Source organism: Anser cygnoides, chromosome 6 (assembly GCF_040182565.1).
Source record: "Anser cygnoides isolate HZ-2024a breed goose chromosome 6, Taihu_goose_T2T_genome, whole genome shotgun sequence".
NCBI classification, from domain to species: Eukaryota; Metazoa; Chordata; class Aves; order Anseriformes; family Anatidae; genus Anser; species Anser cygnoides.
Window position 1 is genome coordinate 24486976 of NC_089878.1, and position 20784 is coordinate 24507759.

A 20784-nucleotide genomic window follows, 5' to 3' on the forward strand; every position below is an offset into this window, starting at 1 on the left:
AAAAACATTTTTTTCTGGAGAGAACCTGGTGTTTGGATGAACTTCCACAATAAATCAGCTAACTCCTGATTTTTTAAGAAATTCTGCAGTGGGGTCTTGTTTAACTAAAGCCTTTCTTCTCTAAAAATGATGGTCATAACACTATACCTCCGTATGTAATAAAACCCTGCCAACAAGAAACATACTGCAAAATTAAATTAAGAAAAAAAAAAACTTACAGGAAGGTATGTACAGAAAGCACTCAAATATTATGCTGTAAAACTAAAATTTCAGTCAAGTGTCAATTACTGTAGTAACTGGATGAAGTTCCATGACAATTAATTAGACAAATTAGCAAAAAAAAAAAAAAAAACCTCCAACTCTCATGTAATCCATTATGCAACCTTTCCAATGCATTATATAACACCAAGAAACCTTGGCAATGCACCAGTAATTCTATCTTCTGCATGGTGCCATGCAGGTCCACCAGCAAGTCCAGCTGTGATTCACTGGGGTGAAATTATTCACCTTGGAAGTGGAAGACACCTGTTCAAGTGCTCTCACAGCTGTTGAAGAGAAACTGCCACTAGATCACTCATGCTTTAAAAGAGTACTCTAAGGTAAAAAACAGTCATGCTACTTTTTTCTTATTTAGATTAGAAGTCCCAAAAATTTTAGAAACATCAGAACAAATTGTAGCAGCAACTCTACGATTATTTCAGTGGTATGAACTGAAATTTCCCTACTCCTCATAAAGAATAAGAACTATGAAATACAGATGCTAATTGACTAAAATTTTAAGTCTCTCAGATTGATCCATTCTGGATATAGTGAACCAGAAGACATTCTCACACGAGAAGTGGACACTCCAGAGTGCACTTGTATTTTAGTCTACGCCCATCTTTGCTACCTCCAACTTACACATCTTCATATACAAAGAAACAAATGAGAAAGCAGTTTTTGTTTGTTTGTTTGTTTGTTTTTAATGAAAACCAGTCAGCAGAAAGTATCCCATTAGAGCGATCACAAAGAAAATGCAGTTTGAGAACAGACTCATTATTGCTGAAGGGGACAAAAGCTAAAATGTACCTAGAGAAGCAAGCATCTTTAATCATTTGACTAACTAAACGCACTGCAGACTTTGCCACAGGCACCTTACCTCTGTAGCCCTCTCCAGGTTCTGCCCTTTTGTACTGCATCCTACGCAAAGCAGATCAAGTTAAGACAAAACAAATACGAACATTATTTAAATGAGCTTGTAGGAAATTCTAGTTTAGTAGTTTATTTTAATATTGTTTTGCAGTTAGATCGTTAGGTATTTTCCTAAACAGAGATCTATTCTCATTGCTTAGTGTAACACTGGAAGCATACTGAGTTTAACAAGAGCAAATGCCAGACGCTGCACCTGGGACAGGACAACACCGGCCATACGTACAGACCAGGGGATGGAAGGCTGGAGAACAGCCCCACAGACAGGGATGTGGGGGGTTGTGGTTGACGGCAAGTTGAATGTGAGTCAGCGGTGTGCCTTGGCAGCCAAAAGGGCGTCAGGCCCAGCACTGCTAGTGGTCAGGGGAAGGGACTGTCCCGCTCTGCTCCGGTGCGGCCTCACCTCCAGTACTGCATGCGGTTCTGGGCGCAAGAATATAGGAAGGACATAAAACTATTAGACAGCGTCCAAAGGATGGAAACAATGATGGCAAAGGGTCTAGAGGGCAAGACATATGAGGAGCAGCTGAGGTGCCTTGGTTTGTTCAGCCCAGAGCAGAGCAGGCCGAGGGGAGGCCTCATGGCGGCCTGCAGCTCCCTCACGAGGGGAGCGGAGGGGCAGGCGCTGAGCTCTGCTCTCTGGGGACAGCGACAGGACCCGAGGGAACGGCATGGAGCTGGGACAGGGGAGGGTCAGGCTGGGTGTTAGGGAAAGGTTCTTCACCAAAAGGGTGGTCGGGCACTGGGACAGGCTCCCCAGGGCAGCAGTCAAGGCACCAAGCCTGTCAAGAGTTCAAGAAGCATTTGGACAACGCTCTCAGACATAGGGTCTGAATTGTGGAGTGGTCCTGTGTGGGGCCAGGAGCTGGACTCCTTGTGGATCCCTTCCAACTTGGGATACTCTACGATTCTATGTAAACTACGATAAAATATATCTAGTCAGTTGTTAATAGCCAAGAGGATTCGATGCTTGCTTATATAACTCCTTAGGCGACAGTATATTTATTAACATTTTTTCAGTATTAATTTTCCATTATTTTGTCAGAAAATTATTACATTCGTTAGATTTTTTAAATTCAGATAAAGTGCCTGGGAATTTAATTCAGTGAAACTACTATGCTAAACCTAATCTCAGTAGGAACTTCCATGAATTTTTGACATCTAAATGTCTTTGAAAATGTGTACAAATCCTTTAAATTTCCAGACTTAGTAATTCTCATCTTCTCCAATATATTCCATGTATATATTTGGATGAAACGCTTTCTTGCTTTTTCAACTCCCAGCTGGATTCTCAACTTTGAATGAATCCTGAATTGACCCATCAATCAGCTCTATCACACTTCTACATCTGCAAGTAATACAGTCCTGGTTTAGCTGGCTGAAAGTACAGACAGCTGAAGCAGCACAAAACCCAGTGATTAGGATCCTGAGTTTGTAAGTTAATTTCAGACTGCTGCTGTTGTAGCTGTCAGCTGTCAGGGTTAGAAAGCCAATACTGTATAGGACCATATGCACAATCACACCAAGTGATAACCTACTCCTGATGTTGTATCATAACGGACAAAGAGAGAACCAAAGAAGAGGAAAACAAAAAACAAAATGGAAACAATGAAGATGTTAGCATATTAGAACAGGATGCTATTACACATTTGTGTAAGCTGTAAAATTATTATAGAAATACCTGTGCCGGGGGGATATGATCCCATTTTCAGCTTTTAATAATAATCTTGGGCAACTCCACTGGTTTCAATCAAGTTACAAAGCATTGTACCTTCCCAAGTAAAATTTGGACAAGGCTTACTATACAGATAAACAAAAACTGTGTATGAAAAACTTCTACAGTCTGAACATTTCTTTATTCTAGATTAGATCCAAACCTAGAGACTGAGTTTGAAATATTCTTAAAGATTTCTGTGATATACTTAAGCCCAAATATCTAAACCTGAGCATTAACCTTTAAAATAGAAGTCAGGCTTGGTTTCTCAGCATAACACAATCCAAAACTGAAAAACTAGTTCCTCAATCCTGATACAGAGAATATTTTCTTAGGTTTCTTTCTTACTGATGTTTCAACGTAGGATTTAGTCTTACCTAGTCCTACAAGGAAGATGTTTCACAAGCATCTTTATACTACAGGTATTTGCATTCAACTTTTTATCGTAGCACCTCTGCACACCATTATAGACATTCCTTTTAAATATTTGCAGTGGTGTAAGTTGAAAACCTGTTTTCATGTCTCTCCTGATCCATCTAAAAGTGTATGTGAAACAACAACCATCAATTTTGCAGACAGTGGTACTCTCAAATAAATTTGGGAAAAAAATACATTGTTCATTTTCCATCATACTAAGTTTTCCTGCCTCTGACAAACACTTACTAGGAGTGTGCATACTGCATACCTACACTGCTTGATTCTAGAGACCTGGATTCTCTTATGTGAAATTGCAGAGTAAATGGAGACACCAAAAAAAAAAAAAATCATGATTTCGGTATCCAAAGACTGAAGCATCAAAACTTTCAAAACAATGAATTTTCTAACTCCCGGAAATGTTGCAATATTGTTTTCACATTACAACAGGCACGTGTTGTCACCATTCAGGTAATGAGCTCTCTTTGCTTGCCAAAGCACGCAATAAAGATGCAAAGAGAGTGTGCAGAGCAGCAGCAAAGGGACAGACTAGATGCCATCTAGGGCCCATCAGTCGGATTACACATAGCTAGTAACCCAATGAATCAACAAAGTGTAACAGTCTATAATTAATACAATTAAAGTGAAAGCACTGGGCATTCATCATCAGCTCCTACACTGGCTCTCCCAGGCCCAGTGGCAGCCTTCTGCGCTCCTTAGAAGTTCATAACTGAATCTGTAAAAGAATACACAGCTACTTGCCCATTGTAAAAACCAAGTACTTTGCATGTCCTGCCAAGCTGCATCTTATAAATTGCTTGGCAACACACTTACAGTGATTGCTGAAACTATTTGAAAGCAATCTGGATTAAAAACTCAGATCTGTGATGACAGCCAGAACAATGACATTAACAAAACTCTAAAGATTCGGCAAAGAAAGGTGCTTTGGAAAGGAGGACAGCAGTTCACAAGCCTGTGAAGACGTTTGCATTTACAGAGCTCATGTGCTTACAAAGAAATGAGAACGTGTGGACAGAGCAGGAAGTTACCCTTCCTTTGCTACTGAATTCAACAGGAGCACACTCTGATAGACCTCCCCAGGTTGATGTTGCCCACTGCTAAAACAGCAAACATTTGACTAGTGCTACATTTTCTTATGTTTGGAATCCCTTGATCAGGAATATGTTTCTCCTGAAATATCCATTCCAACAACAACAACAAAAAGAACTGCAACTGACCAGAAAGAAAATGAACCCTTTGGCACAAGGAAGTAAAGACAGCGCACGAGTAAATGACAGTACAATGATCCAATTCATTTTGGATCAGCTGCTATTTTAAATGAGCTCACCTACAGATGACCAGGTGGACTGCCATTGGTAAGGGCAAACAGTTAGTTCTCTTTCCACAAAATCATCAAAAACATTTAAGACATAACCCATCACTGCAAAGCTGACAGTGACAAAAGCTATTTTATGGACCCCAGGAACAAAATCAAAAGCAGAACTGCAGAAATCTCTGAAATCACAATTGTTTTTTCAGGCTGCCCCACTACTTGGTTCCTACTAATATAAGTAAAAAAAAAAAAAAAAAAAAAAAAGGAACTAGTAAATGGTCTTTCTTCTGGTGTTCAGTCCCACTTTCTGGTAATCAGCAGTTTAAAGTTTTCCTAAGCTGATGATTGCATCAGTTGAACTAGGATCATTGCGCTTAATTACCTAATTCCTTTTTAACCTATTTATACTTATGGCCTCCATAATATCCTACATCACTCGAAGTTTTACACTGCAACTCTACGCATTGCGAGAAAGTGCTTCTCTCTCTTTTGTTTTTGTCGTACTGATCGATAATTTTAATCGAACATCCCTATTTCTGCTATAATGAAATAGGATTTTTTTGGTATTCACTTTTCTTTACTTTTCACATCCTGCCTCCTGAATGACCTCATTTCCAGAACAACTCCAAAGTTACAGAGCTTCAATTTGAACACAAACTATGTCCCCACTAGCAAGAAACACTGAATGACACGACTTCAAAGTATGTTTCAGAACGTACACTCCTGAAATTGAAAGTTCAGGCCTCAGGTTGCCAGCACTCGGTGCTGTCATCAATGACATCATCTGAGACCACTCTCAGACGGTGACTGGCACTACCATAAGAAAGCTGTGGACTGGCTAGATAGCATTTAGTATTCCACTTTTTTCTTTTTTCAAGAAAAAATAAATACAGAGAAGGCGCTCTGGCAAGCCCTCTCATATCACGTCCACATCAGCAGCCACTAAACTCACCTCCTCTTTGAACGCAGGCATACAGTGTGTGAAGAACAAGCAACAGAACAGCAGGAAGAAATGCCTGAGTAGGGCATCAAAAAGTGGCACAATCTGGACAATGAATATCATGGACAGCAGAGAGAAAAACATCCCAGGGAGAGATTAAATTTGTTACAGAAAAGGTTACTAAGAGACAGCAGTAACACCTAAAAATCAGGACTTTGGCTCAAGAGACGAGACTAAAAGAAGCACACATAGGACGATTTGGGATTGTCACGCCTGATATTTTCACGTTTTACATCTTTGCCATAAGAGATGAAATCTTGCCTATTATATTTTTACCTTCTAAATAAAAATCTAGAAATCTGTTTTCTTGGTGTTGAAGCTACAAGATTGCAAGATTATGACAGGAGCAGAAATTAGCAATAATGACTCGATACTGAATTTTCTTCTTTTTCTTTTCTCCATTTCTTGCTCTTTACATTATTCTCAACATGCATGTTTTGGATTTCTCATGTTCATAATCCATCTGTAACCTTAGCACTTCCAAATGATAAAAATTTCTCTAACACTTGTATTCCTATCCCTTCCAATCACGATATCTAAAATGAAACACTTAAAAATTGAGACTTTGAGAAGGAATTCTGCTACTGACTCTGGATCAACTCATTTTCCCACTCCTAATAAGTAAAAGATTTATTTATTTATTTATTTTAATTCTACAAACATTTTTAAAGGCACTTGTGAAAGCTGCTTTAAAGCTTAGAGTACTGCAATAAATCTCAGTGTAATTTTGCACGCCTTGAAGAAATTTGGTCATTAGAAAATGCTGAGTACCTGCTATCTCAACGCAAAGCCTGGTTTTAGGTAATTCAAACGTAGTATTACCAGTACTAAAGCACCAGACATTTAAGGGAAAAAAAAAAAGGCCAGACACTAACACTTAATTGTAATGCTGACATAAAAACACACATACGAAATCAATTTTGTTGCAGACAACTGAACTCAAAATAGAAGAAACTTCTTACACATAGGCCTAAAATATTTTTAACATACATCTCCTATCAATTTTGTCACCAAAATTATGGAGCATTGATAAGGAAACCAAAAGAAAACTTATACAGTCTTGGACACTGCAAACAGTTGATTGAATATTTGCCACCACACAGATATTTTCAAAAAGATTTCCACTGGAATGAAATAGATTTTCATGGTTTTATATATATGAACACAAAACCACACCATTTCTTAACATACAAGAAAAGCCTGTTGGAAAAATACTAAATGGTAGCAGGAACATAATCAGTTACATTGTGGATAAAATAAAATCAGAATCCCGAAATCACTCAAAATAATTATAAATCAATATTATTTTCTACATAAAATGTAACCAGCAGAAATAAACCCACTCTTTTAATAATAAAATCATTTAGTAAAACCTATAACTGTAAAGCATTATCAATGCTGCATTACAGTTTGCAGACTATTTATCAATTCTTTTCTTTTTGTTCAAGATGATCTTGCCAGATTTATTTTAATGACATTCTTACTTTTCAATGAATATTCATGATGGAAGTACTATATAAACAGTTATTTCTGCAATCATCATGAAATGAAAAATTTGAGACTCAATGATTAAGTTTAGCAGATAACAGGATAACAGTATCTGGATTACAGTATTTAAACTAGATTAATCATAATCCTCTAGAATTTTTTAATTTCATAACCATAAAACAGCACTTCCTCTAATCCATAAGATTTTCTATTTGTTCTATCAAGAAAATTAAAAATGTTACTAGACTAAAAGACTAAATTTAGAAATAAAAGCACAAGCTAAAAGGTGTTTTTGAATTCTCTCAATTCACAATTCAGAATTATTATTTTGTACTCTTACAGCTAGTGTTTTATATGATGACAGTCATAATGGTTATGCTGCAATAGCTCACTAAGTTCTGGGAGCAATCAGGAGAATAACAATCTAGAGAAAAGAAGTATATTTTATTATTTTTGTATTGCCTGAAACCCATTTGCAGTCAAGCCAATAAGGAAGTTTACTATTAATATTTGTAGTGTCATAGCGCCTGAAGCAGCCAGTCACAGACCAGGACCTCTTCATGACAGACCCTGAATCCACAAAACAAAAACATGATTGTCATTCCAAAAGGTTCACACAAGTTTTTGCCTAAACAAATAAACAAAAAAAATCAGTTATTTACAGCATCTTACCCACACTGTAATAAACTACTATGTTTGTTCTTGAGTGATCACAAGCACAGAGCAGATTTTATCAAGGCTAAACCCACCGTGCATTTATGTCAGAGCATGCAACTAAGGAACTAGAAGAGAAGGCTCTGATGCTACCTACCTTGCAGTGATTTTTTTTTTCTGTAGAGCCATCGTTTGTATGCAAGACAAGGAAGAACAGACACAAACATGAAATAACGAAAAGCTTTTGGTCAGTGCCACAGGTATCAATCTCAACAGCCTAAAAGTCATCAAGAACGGGTTTTATAGAAATTATCTTTTTCTAATATTGTCATCAACGCACTACTCAGCATTTTTATGTGACACCTTCCTCTAAATACCAGACCACTTCTGGAGCAGTAATTCCTAGACTTTAAGATCAAAAAAATGGTTTCAGCACAAGACTGCTTTCCCACCAGACTTTCTCAGATCCTCCACTGATGCATCATCAAAACCTGTATTCGAATTAACCAAGACACAGAATGGGCACAAACATACACAAGACTGAATTGTACATGCCTGCGTGACTGACATAAGAATAAACAAAAGTCAAACAAAAAAAAAAACTTATTGTGGATTTAGATGATATTTAAATATCATCCATCTTACCCATTTCAGTAAAAAACTTATACCAGACACCTTCACTTTTATATTTCCATATTTTTAGAAAAGATCTTTGAAGAAGCATCCACCTGTACTATCCAGCTTGTTTTTTCACAGACATACATATACTAACAACTTTCATATTTATGGATAAATCTGGGGAAAAAGAAAGGGGGTGGGTTGCTTTGGATTTGTTTTTTTGTTGTTTTTTTATTTATTTATTTTTCAGCTGAAATGTATTGGGGATTGTGAGCTACAATTCTGTTACCATGCACATCTCAAGTAAACCATGGGATTTTGACTAGGTATAGAGACCAGTTTCACCAACCATGCTATGTACTCCAATCTGTGCACTTGTGGAAGATGTCTGAGCTTTATGCAGGATAGACAACCTTTCTCCCAATAGTAGCAACCAAGCATATGTTTAGTTATTTTTTTTTTGGTAGGTTGGTTGGGATTTTTTTTGAAGTTAGGAAAGGGCAGCCTGGGAAACTGCTGCCTCTTCCCTTAAGTACTCTCTAACCATTTGATTTTTCACTAAAACATTTTTTCCATCCCTTGCAGCTTACTTCTCTACAGACTCCATTCCACCTTGCTTGTGTCCCTCCAAGTTAGTGACATATACTGCTCCAATTAGTAAGAAAAACAACTTTACTGATAACGCAAGATATGGTTTGCTAGATTTGTACCAACTGCAGCATATAACGTGTGAAGAATATAAAGTGCAAGCCACAAAACCTTCAGAGCCTGCATCAATCAGAGCCTCGCAGCACAGGCATCAAGGAAGTTTTGTAAACACCTTCCTCTTCTGAAAGAGAAGCATCTTAAACAGAATAAAGAACCTTTGAGAACAAGCGGCTAAGCTATCCTCTCTACTTCCGAACATTTCCAGTTGACGGACAATTGCAAGTCCTGCCTTGTTCTCATCTCAAACACTTCTTTACTCATCTTCTCAGCATTTCCTCTGGTGTCATAAGCTTTTAAGGTAACTAAAAGTCCGCATACACAAAAAAAATTAAAAAAAAAAAAGGCTTTCACTACAAAGTCTATCAGTCCAGACAGGATGCGCACCCATACATTTAATTTTTATGCTTACTGTTTTTTTCTTCAAAAGTTTCTTTTCTTCTATAAAAGTTACATTAGAATTCCTTAACCTTTTCTTCCAATACCACTTCTGAGCAAAGTCCTGTGCATTACATGGGTTTTCAGTGTGGGGAAAACCTCCACAGTAGGGTTTTTCCTGAAGCCATTCCTCTACAAGATGGGGACTGTGGCAGGTCATTCCAAAAACATGAGGTAAGTTTGATTTTAATGGAGAAAGCAAGCTGAATGGTTACAGGGGAAAAAAAAAATCCTTTTTATGAAACATAAGCATGAAGACTGCTGCACTACTTATTATTTCTGAAAACACGTTAACTTATTCTGGATTCACCCAGATGCTTCTCTCAAAAAAGATAGGGAATTCACTTACTGTTAGAATTTGCACATGAAGAGATTCTCAGACAAGTATGATACATTGCTTTGAGTGCTTTTACAGCTCATTGCCACATTTAATTTCAAAAGCTATTATAATGTTGCAATAAAAACAAGTGGACATAGTTATGTATTTCACTGTAACACAATCATTAAGAGGAGAAACAGAACGATGTGGAAGCTTTCTAAAAGGTAATTTTATAGTCAGTGAAGTCTTACGTTCGAGTATTTTAATCATCTTTTCTAATGAAGGGAAATGATGCCAGTAACTGAAGGAGATGGGTAATATGGGTTATAATCTAGAGTTATGAACTTTTCTACACAGAAGTGGAGTGAATTCTGAAAAAGTCTCAGAACACAGCACAGCTGCAGAGGCAACATAAACATCTGTATTGATGATGATACCTTTGGAGCTTATACATTGTAGTATGTCAGAGATTTTTGCAGGGGGAGGAACAACATTTTCTTATTCTATAAATTCATTTAAAATATCTATCATATAATATCCCTTCAGTCAGCACAATAATGCACTGTTCTAGGACATTCTTGTTTTATTTTGGTACTTCCCTAAATAGGTCACAAAAAATGATTAAAAGAAATTCTTAAAGCATGCTAATTTTTCCTGAAAAGGGATATAGGTTAACTACATTATCGTGAAATGAAAGGGAGGAGAAGAAGTACACTCTCCCACAGGCAATTTGAGATTATCATTTTTGGTACAGTCTTCATACTACAGAGTAGACCAGGAGAATGTATCCTCCTCCATATGAATTTTCAGATGATAAATTTACAGTCTTTGTAGTTTTGCAATAATACACATGAGATGCTGCAGTGCGATCTCACAAAAAGATGTTCTGCATTCCCCACAGATGATAACAAACTTCCTCACCTTGAACTTGGGCAGAATTGGTGAGAATTTTTTCGTTAATATGGGCAACAGTGATTCAACCATTTTCCACATTTTATTCAGCAATTCTTGGAGCAGCATATCTGTAAGGTCAACCTTGAACCTCAGAGTAAAGAACAAATCTCCAGAGCAACTGAGTGGCTGATCTTGCCACTCAAATTCTCATCTTACTGTTACCATCACTTAATTGCAGATCAAACAAAAAATAACAACCACCTATGTTTAGCAGAGCATATAATTTCTGGAGTTGGCTGAAAGCTCAAGGTTAACTTCTGTTTTACAGCTGTTGTAATAGGCTTTGTCTCATGACATAAGCAGATGAATTAATTCAACAAGAATGAGAACGATGTCTTCAACTCTACCAAATTCAGCTTTGAAAAAAAAAATCGTATCTCTAGAGTCGCAGTTAGACTTTACTGATTGCCGTATGGGAATTTTGGCAATTTCCTCAAGCTGGTTTTAGACATCATTATACTGCTTGATTCCAAATAGAAAGCTTTCATACTTTTCTGTGTTTCCAGTATACTTTAAAAAAAAAAAAAAAATCTAACTCTTAACTAGTGAGGAAACACACAAATTTTTCTTCAGTTGAATTTTAATAATACTATTGACAGGGTTCTGTTTGGCTCCTGGAAAATTGTCAAAGATATAGACAGACACCGAAAACAAAATCCTCCTCCCGGAAAAAAAACACTCCAGGACAAACTTACTCTTATAGATAGAATTTTTGGTCTGATCAGAGTTACGAGAGACAGTAGGATCTCACCCTGGAATTTATTTATTTTTTTCCTCCCCTGCTTGGTTTTACAATGAAAATACAGCTTTACGGAATGAAACAGTTCCACCTTAGCTTTCAGAAGCCTGATGTTTCAGTCCACTAAAAAAAATACAAACTTGACAATTTTACTGAATCTTGTAAACACTGAGCACACCAAGATAATGCAGTCCTTTTTTTCTCAATTTGTATTCTATTATCATAAATCTAATTATTCAAATTTATCAGTAGCTTTTTCATGAATCTGAAAATTAAAATCCTTGAGGAGAACCATCTTGCATTATTTTTATTCCCCTGTGGATTCTATTCTTTGATTCTATGAAGAAAAGATAAAACAACCACAAATTAGTACCAATAAAAAAATCCAAAGCAGTTAGGGTCTGATACACAGTCTCCCCGATTGTACCTTTATTTCTCATCCATGCCTACAACACTATTAAACATCCGTAACACCACAAAATTGCAACAGAGCTCTCAGTGTTTCACTGGGAGAGATCAGACATAAAATCTCATTCTTGGTGATAGATTCTGTATTTCTAAAATAAAACTCTTGAACACTTTCATCTGTTGAAAAGGAAGTTTACATGTACATATGATCTTCCTCTCTGGAATTGACATGGCATTTACTATTGAATTTAATTACATAGTTTGCCAGACTAATTATAGTTTAAATATCTATTTTCCATTTGACAGAATCTAATAGCAGGGTTTCTTTTTTTTTTCTTTCTTTCTTTCTTTTCTCCATCTTTACATAGTTTCAGTGACTAAGAATGCCTCTAGAGAAAATCTAGCACAACTGCTAGTGACTGTTATCTGGAACAACTCAGAACAGTGGCTTCAGATCACTTCTTAACTTACATTTTGCCTCCTTTTAGTGCCAGTTTCCCAGAAAAGGTATAAAATGAACCTAATCTCTCAAAAAAAAAAAAATGTGTAGCATTTTTGAGCATGACAGCTACAAATTGATTGCTCCCAGTGAAACAAGTCCTGGAACTTCTTGTAGCTCCACCAGCGTGGACAGACTCCTAGGCTCTTTAAAAAGTCAACAGGACTGCATAAAGGCTTAAAAATCCGTGTTTAGGATTGTAATTTTGCAAAAAGAAATACACAAATAATGTACGATTTTGTATTTCTGTATGGTTTAAAAACATGCTTGGTTTTAAAGCCTGCTTTTGATCACAAAATTTGTTGACTGTTAGGTACCCATCTTTTTAATATGCTCTTTGAATGTGCTTATAATGCATGTAATTGAAGACACAGATGGACTTAGCTTATCTGAAGGTACGAACATTTATAACCTAGATAAACTGCTCCTATTTCCTCTGTTTGCAATATAATATATAATCCATCTAAGAAATAGTATTTCCAAAAAGACAAGAGGGAGCCGTTGTCACAGAATGATAGGATTGGAAGAGATCTCATGAAGCCTTCCTGTCCATCACCCAGCCCTAAGCAGGGATAACCGTGCATGCTTCTTTCCTGACAGGTATTTGTCTAACTTGTTACAGCTGAGTAACAGAGACTGAACACATATATTAGGCAATTTGTTCCACCATTTCATTATCCTTAAGCACAGGACAGTTCTTCTTAACATCCTTTCAATATTTTCCCATAACTGACGACTTCTTAGAAAGAAACTCTTCTTTTTTGCAGCATCTGCAGCCTTTTACGCACTAAAATTTTGTCTGCCTTTCCATCTTCTGGCTAGGGAGCCCCAGTTCCTTCAAATCTTATTTCATATTTTTTAGTCTCACGATGCTTTTTACTGTTCTTCAACTGCCATTCTTTTCTGGAAGCACTACACGTAACACTGTAGTAATCAGTTAAGACCTTACAAGTGCCAAATATTATCTCATCTATCTGGAGACTCCATTTCTCCCTAAATATGTTAATGATGACTTTCTTTGCAGCAAGTTCTTGCTCTGTTTGATTAAAACTGAGAACTTGCAAATCCTGACATATCTTTCGCATCTCATCTGAATTCTAAAATCTATTTGTAATTAACCTCTCAACGCCTCATAAATAATTACTTATACAAAGTGAAAAGGCTCCAGTGGGTGGCCACAGAAATTAGCAAACATAAGGACGAATCAGGATTCATGATCCAGTTTTGTCCCAGCTATACAAAGACGTGAACTGGCTTTCCACCTGTTCCTCCATTTCCTTCCCTGTGCCATAACCAAATCAATCTCATGCAACTTAATCAGTTCCCTCTTTCTTTCCATTCCTCACTTCTCCAAGTTTGCACAAATCTCTCCATGCTCCTTTTTATTCTCATCTCACCCTCCTTACTTTAGGCATTGGAATAGGCTGCCCAGGGAAGTGGTTGAGTCACCATCCCTGGAGGTCTTTAAAAGACGTTTAGATACAGAGCTTAGTGATATGGTTTAGTGGAGGACTTCTTAGTGCTAGGTCAGAGGTTGGACTAGGCGATCTTGGAGGTCTCTTCCAACCTAGGTGATTCTGTGATTCTGTGACTTCTTTGCATCTTTTGTAGTAACTGCATCTATTCTCTTTTACCTCAGCTATCCTAACGGACAACTTTGTAGAAGCAGGATGGATTTCAATCATCTTTAAATATCTAACGCTTATTTTTTGTTTCATGAGAATACCTTTTAAACTTCCCTAAAAATTGCGTTGAACACATTCAGTTGTTGGCTAAGTTGGACAACGTACAAATGCCATTACTATCACAAAGGCAGCCACAATTACATGATTCTTCAAAAGTTTTGGGGTTGTTTGTTTTAAATACAGACCTGAAGACATCTGTTACAGTATATTACTGAAATGAAAGGAACATGTTATGCCTTTGGCTTTCTGTTCTCTTATCACATACATAAATAGTTGTTCAAGACAATTTACAACAGATTAAACTTTTCTTCACCTGCTTAAAACCTCTCATCCCCTGAGGTTGTAAACATTACTTGTTTAAGAAGCATTAAAAGATGTTGATGGAAGTATTTTGTTTTAAAATTGATTCTGTATTTCTTCCAAATAAAAAAGTAGAAAAGGAAGATGCAATTATTAGCAGAGGAAATGGAAACACATACTCAACAAGTAGAAATTGTGCCAACAACTCAAACCAGGCAGAAATGCATTAAAGCAGAATGATTTCCACATAGTATTAATAGTTTTTCTTGGTTTTGCACAAATATATATCAGGCTGCCAATTATTCTTAAACAGTAATACCACAGCACACCATGTGATTCAGAGAAATCTTTTTTAATCATGACACTGGCAAATAAAGGTTTTTCTGTGGTTGTTTTTGTTTGTTAGGAAACAAAAAAAAAAAAGAGCCTCTGATTGTTACTTCGTTTCTTTCTCACATTTCCTGGGGAAAACAAAAATATTTTCTCTTTTCACTCAGAACTTGGAATCAGGCAGTAAGAGAAAAAATACCCAAAGCAGCAACTTAATTCTAAATTTATACCTATAGTTAGATTTTGGGGTTTTATTTTCAATGGTGCCATTACCTCAGTACTCTTGTCTTGAAAATGTAACGCTGCCTCTGTAATTTTCCAAAGGAACCGCAACATTCAATAAAAATACCTTAACTGTTGCTATAATGCTAAATTTTGGGGAAGCGAACTGGGAATTGGTACCGTTAAACAAACTGTTGGGTCAGGCTCTGCCATCGGCTCTCATAATGAGCAATACACTTCATCTGCAAGTCTCACTGGAGGTCCCACTCAGCATTAACAAAAGCAAAAGAATTTGGCCTGTTACTGTCTGTAGCTTCCCACACTCACCTGCTGCATTAAAAATAGCTACTCCCCAAGATCTCGCTATACCATTCTCCCACATACACAGGCCTAACTAGCGATAGCTGTGTGCCATTTGCAGCAGCGACTGGAGTACTGGGTATAAACAGCATCTACCTACTATAAGCATAGTACACAAACATGTATTATGTGTATCTGTGGACATATATCAGCAATGTTATGCATTAAGGTCTTATACCTACTAAAAAAAAGTCCTTGAAAAGACTGAGTGAGGAAGGAGAGTACATGAACTTGGAATGGAAGAGTTAGTTTTGTTTTACGTACATGGGTTTTACTGTTACCACTGTCTTCAGACAACACAGGAAAGCAACTTGTTATGCATAAACATAATCAACAAAAGTCTCCACACCAAATCTATGCACGCTTATGTATGTGAGAAGCATCAAACCCCTGTCAGATAACAACCCCATTTTGAAAGCCAGTGTTGATTTGCATAACAAGTGAGTTCTGGAACCAGAAGAAGTAAGCACTAAAAACTGCTTTTGATACAAATACACTGTCTTAAGTGACAACTTGCAAGTCAGTTTACATGTATTGAAGTATATATAAATACAGACAACAGTATCTGCAGCTCTGATAAGAAATCCATAAATGATCCTCATAGAGACCTGCAGGTTGTTTCTCCCATTCTGTAAACAAATGACGACTCCATGGCAATCTTTCAATTACTCACAACTATTTTAAAGCATTCTAAATAAAAATACACTTGATGGCTGATAAATATAACATTAGATGATGATATAGAAAGCTCAGGAGTCTGCATTTTGTAACCATATTAGTATACGTATTGAGCGATGGAAGCAAGACAAAACTCGTGTTTTCAAGAATTTTGAATAAACTGTCCCCATGTGGAAAAAATATTTTTTTAATTTAGTTCTACAATATTGCACTTATAGACTATTCACAATAGATTTCTATTAATTTTCACACAAATTTGCCCACATTGTGTAGGAAGAAAAAAAAAAAAACAGAAGCAGATGCCTAATTTCTAACAAAGGTGCTGCAGCTGTGCAAGAACTGTTTCCAAAAGGAGTCTATAAAAATAGGCTAAAAGTGTGCAGATGAAAACCTACTTTCACTTAACTCCTCAAAACCACAGGTAACAATGTGTTATATCACTTTATAAAGTGCTGAGGGTTGGGTTTTTAATTAAAAGCTTGTATAATGAATCAATAACAACATATGACTAACACTACAACATAAAGATTCCACTTTGTGCACACTGTGGGATTTTGATGAGAAACCACATTGACGTTTCACAATCTCTGAGCACCATTAGAAGATAAAATTAATCAAAGACTACATTTGCTATCTTTTACTATGAATAGCAATTATAATGTATCGTGTTACAGTTTCACAAAAAAAAAAGAAGAAAAAAAAAAGAAACAATTAGTTCCACATACCAAAACCACTACACTGAGCCCTTGAAGGAAACAAGTTCTTTCAGCCAGGAGCCTTTTTCTTCATAACCATTGTCCATCAACCTCAGACGTAGCTTGGAAACAGAACTGTACCTGTTTTGCAGCTTGCGTGCCTGTTTCCACTTATTTCCAGTCAAGATGAGGATTGATCCCTAAAACAGAAGCACTCTAAAGGTACTGCTGTGTCACGGTATTACCTTCCAGGATAAAAGTGCTGAAGTTAGTACCGATCCCTATTCCCTAAACTCTGCCCTGATGCCAGGTACAAGACTCCCACCATGCAAAAGCCACTTCTGCCATACCATATGCAGGGCTCTAGACATCAGCCAGACTGAGGCTGCCAAAGCACATTTAGACACTTTACTGCTTGATGCACAGCGAAAATGCCAGCAGGACAGAGGGATCTCCAAGACTGCAGGAGTTGTGACTTTACCATCATTGCTGTGGCAGGAAAGCAAGGTTGCCTCGCTGAGACCCCCTTGGAAACAGCAAGAGCAAGAGAGAGGATTGAGGACAAGTACCATAATAAATATTATGTAAAGTACAGGAGACTCCCTTCCCCACTTGAAGCTTACACAACAGCTGCTGAACTAGTGAGCTGTAGTAAATGGGAGGTGGGATCCAAGCCCCAGACACGACAAGCAGTAGCACTGCCGGGGACCTGCAGCTCTGCAGGCAGGTGCTGATCAGAGGAGGGCTCTGCCATTCCAGACTGCAGAGGGAACTGGGGATAATCCTTCCCTTAGCAGCACACAAGAAATACTGCCTTCTGTGATCCTCCCAACAACTGCAGCCACCTTTCTCTCTGTGCATAGCCCTAGAAGAACAAACTTAAAGCCAGGTGGAATAAGGTAACCGTATATACTGCCCTTCCCAAAAGCGAACTCCTCCAACTCCCCGAGCAGCCGCTGCCACACAAGCGGAGGCGATGCACATTCACGAAGCGAGACCGAGCGGCACATAGGCTAGCAGGGTACAAGCAAGAGCCAGTCTGCTACCGACTGCGGACTATCGAGCTGGGCTGAAACACAGAGGACTTCCACAGAATCAGTGATCATGAACATCATGGATGGAAACTGGATTGACAGTGAATTGTCTCTCAACAGCAAGGAACTGGGCAACTGGTCTGTCAGTCAAAAAGACAAGACCTTTTCCTACTCCTGCGTCATAAGCTGCAAGAGCGGCAAGTAACAGGAATTAGGACTCCTAAAAGGTATCCAGAAAGCAACATGAAAAGCTGCTCCCCTGCCACAAGGAAAAAGGAGATGCCAGGGATAACCTCACACTGTGCAGCAACCTGCCACCTGACTGCAAAATGGACCACGTCAACAGATGATGGGAACAGACCCCACAAAAAACAGGCTTGCCATGAGTGTCTCTCATCAACCTACGGCAGCTGAGACTTGGCTCCTTCAAGCTTTGTCAACGCTGTGCAGCTTGTCGTGCTAACACAGAACCGTTTTGAGAGCCAGAGAATCCTCCGCAGACCTATGCGGTGCGTTCCCGTGGATGTGCGCGCAGACAGGCTCTTGTGTATGCACATGAGAGACTTCTCCCTGCCCCAGACAGTCTGATCTCCAGCGCCAGACAGGAACCTCCATTCACAAACAGCATCTCGATACGAGAGCAATATTGACACCCACACGTACATCTTGCGTGCATCCGCAAACCCTGCGTTTGCGGGAAGGCAGGCAGGAAAGAGGGTCCCCACTGACTTAACACCGTGAAAAGTACCCCACCAACTGATCCCCTCCATACTTGCTGGGGAAACGCTGTGCTCTGAGCCAAGGGCGCACCGCGCACCCCCAGCCACGAACCCCGCAGCCCCTCGCCTGAGCGCCACAAACTGCGACACCGCGGCGTGGAGAGACCGGGGCTCCGGAGGGAGACGGACCCTGACGTGCAAGCGCCAGACCTCAACAGATTCCTCTGCTGTCTGCGAGCCAGGCAGGGCCGGGGAGCCGCCGAGCCAGCCCCAGCCCGGCGCGGGGTCCCCGCAGCGGGGTCCCCATGCGCAGCGCGCAGGTGCTCGCTCCCCAGCGCTGCCCCGCAGCCGCCGGGGGAGGCAGAGGGGAGCCTGCGAAAGGCGACGCGGGAGGCAGGGGGATGCGGAGCGAGGGGTGCCGCCGGCAAGGGGATGCCCGAGGCGGGGGATGCCTCAGAAAGGGGCCCCGGAGCGCTGGGACGGACACCGCCGCATCGCTCGGCAGCGGAGCGAGCCAACCTGTCCCCCCGCACCGCCAAACCCGCTGCGATCCGCACGAAGGCGGCCCCCCGCACCCCGCAAATCCCCCCCCCCCGCGGGGCCGTACCGTGGGCAGCAGCGGCTCCATCTGCGCCCCTTGGTCCTGGGTCTCCATGCGGCGGCGGGGCCGCGGCGGCGGCGGCTGCGCCCTCCCCGGGCTGCGCGGGGCTGCGCGGCTCAGGTGGCGGAGGCAGGAAGCGGCGGTCACATGGCTCCGCGCCCCGCCGCGGGGGGAGGCAGGGCCCGGATCCACCTGCGGGATGCGGCCGGGGCCAGCCGCCGCCCCCCGGCCGCCGGGGAGGCAGGGGGAGCCCGGCAGAGGCGGCGGGAGGGGGCCTCCACGCGGCTCCGTGCTTCCGGAGGGTTTGGAGGGGGTCCCCGGACCCCCGAGCGGCACTGCTGCCCGCGCCCAGCCGGTGCCTGAGGCGACAGGGGAGCTGTGAGCAGCAGCGCGCGGCCTCCCGGCTCTGAGCCTTCAGGCAGGGAGCACCTTCCCCCAGGGCTTTGTCCCGTTCTCCCCTGCAACGGCCCCTCTCCTTTTACTTGAAAGTTATTAAAATATACCCATTTGCCATGTCTTTCTGGATGCAGTTAATTTAATAGGAGGCTTACCCCCTCCTTCACCCAATTCTATCACTGCTAGACATTGGGTTTCCTCTGATCAACCTGCCTCTGCCTCTTAGCGGCTACATGCAGCCACACCAAAATCCCAACGAGCTCCACAAATAGCTTCTCAAAGCCTATGTCTGGCCACATGGGGCAGATGAGCCCCCACGACACTCATGTTACAGACGCAGGCACAGGACCGCCTGCCAACACATATGAGATGGAAATTCTTGTATTCACTGCTTCCCAGTCCAGCTCCCCAGTAAAACATGCCCACCCAAAGCCGAGGGCTTGAGAGTCAAGATGAACAGAGTCTTGCCTAGGAAACATAAGCTAACAAATAAGCCTCTGCCTCCCTCTTCACGCTGATTTCCTTGCAACGCAGCAGGCCATGCCCTACGTTTTGGATATCCTTTGCAGCCTAAAAGTAGATCAATAAATAATTTTGCTAAATCTGATTTAATCTCCTCTGGCAAGGGACGTATTTGTCAAGTTTCCTAAAGATAGTCCAAGTCAATTTATTCATGCATTAGGTAAATATAAAGAAAGCAGAGTCAAAGCTGGTTCTCACACAGAAGGGGGCTGTTTTTCTGAGTGAGGACTTAGAATTTGGTCTTTGTACAAAGTGATATATGCATGTAACACTCTACAAAAAGACAAACAAAACTATGGTCCAGGTTCTGGGACATATCCAAAATGTATATTTCTATAACGATTAATGATTTACAGTAATTAACACAGTAGGCCACTCAGGTTACTAGAGGTAAGGCTGTGTCAGCATTTGCACAGTAAAATCCTATTTGCAGGAGCTTATAATTAAAGCTATAAACGTCACAATGAAGCTTGGAAAGGAATGTGTTTAAAAGTGATTTCCCTTCTTTAAACAAAAAAGAGCTCAAGTGAATATACCACTTGTGAAATGGGGAAGACTGGAAATGAACGTTAGTGTAAGCATCCTTAGTCTTCTCTGCCTAAATATCTCGAATGTGCCCCAGAGGATAAGGTACTGCAATCCATCAACCCCAGTGCCATTTACACATCTTTATTCCCCAAGAAATGCCCCCAAAACACACACATTCACACCTTAAAGCAAAGAGTAAAAACAAATCAAGTTTTGCCAGGTGAGGAGGGGCATCGGCTGATG

At 40.1% G+C, this 20784-nt stretch overlaps 1 protein-coding gene across 2 annotated transcripts in view; it reads right to left on the reverse strand.

Moving 5' to 3' along the window:
- SLC4A10 (solute carrier family 4 member 10) overlaps nt 1–19243 on the reverse strand; it is a 155908-nt gene extending 136665 nt beyond the window's left edge. The window contains exon 1 of one of the 2 annotated variants that reach the window (XM_048072289.2): nt 19102–19243. In XM_048072289.2, the coding sequence (XP_047928246.1) occupies nt 19102–19149 (48 nt within the window). In that variant the 5' untranslated portion in view covers nt 19150–19243. The remainder of the gene's footprint in view (nt 1–19101) is intronic. The other variant, XM_048072291.2, reaches the window with a different exon arrangement.
- Between the last annotated feature and the right edge of the window lie 1541 nt (nt 19244–20784).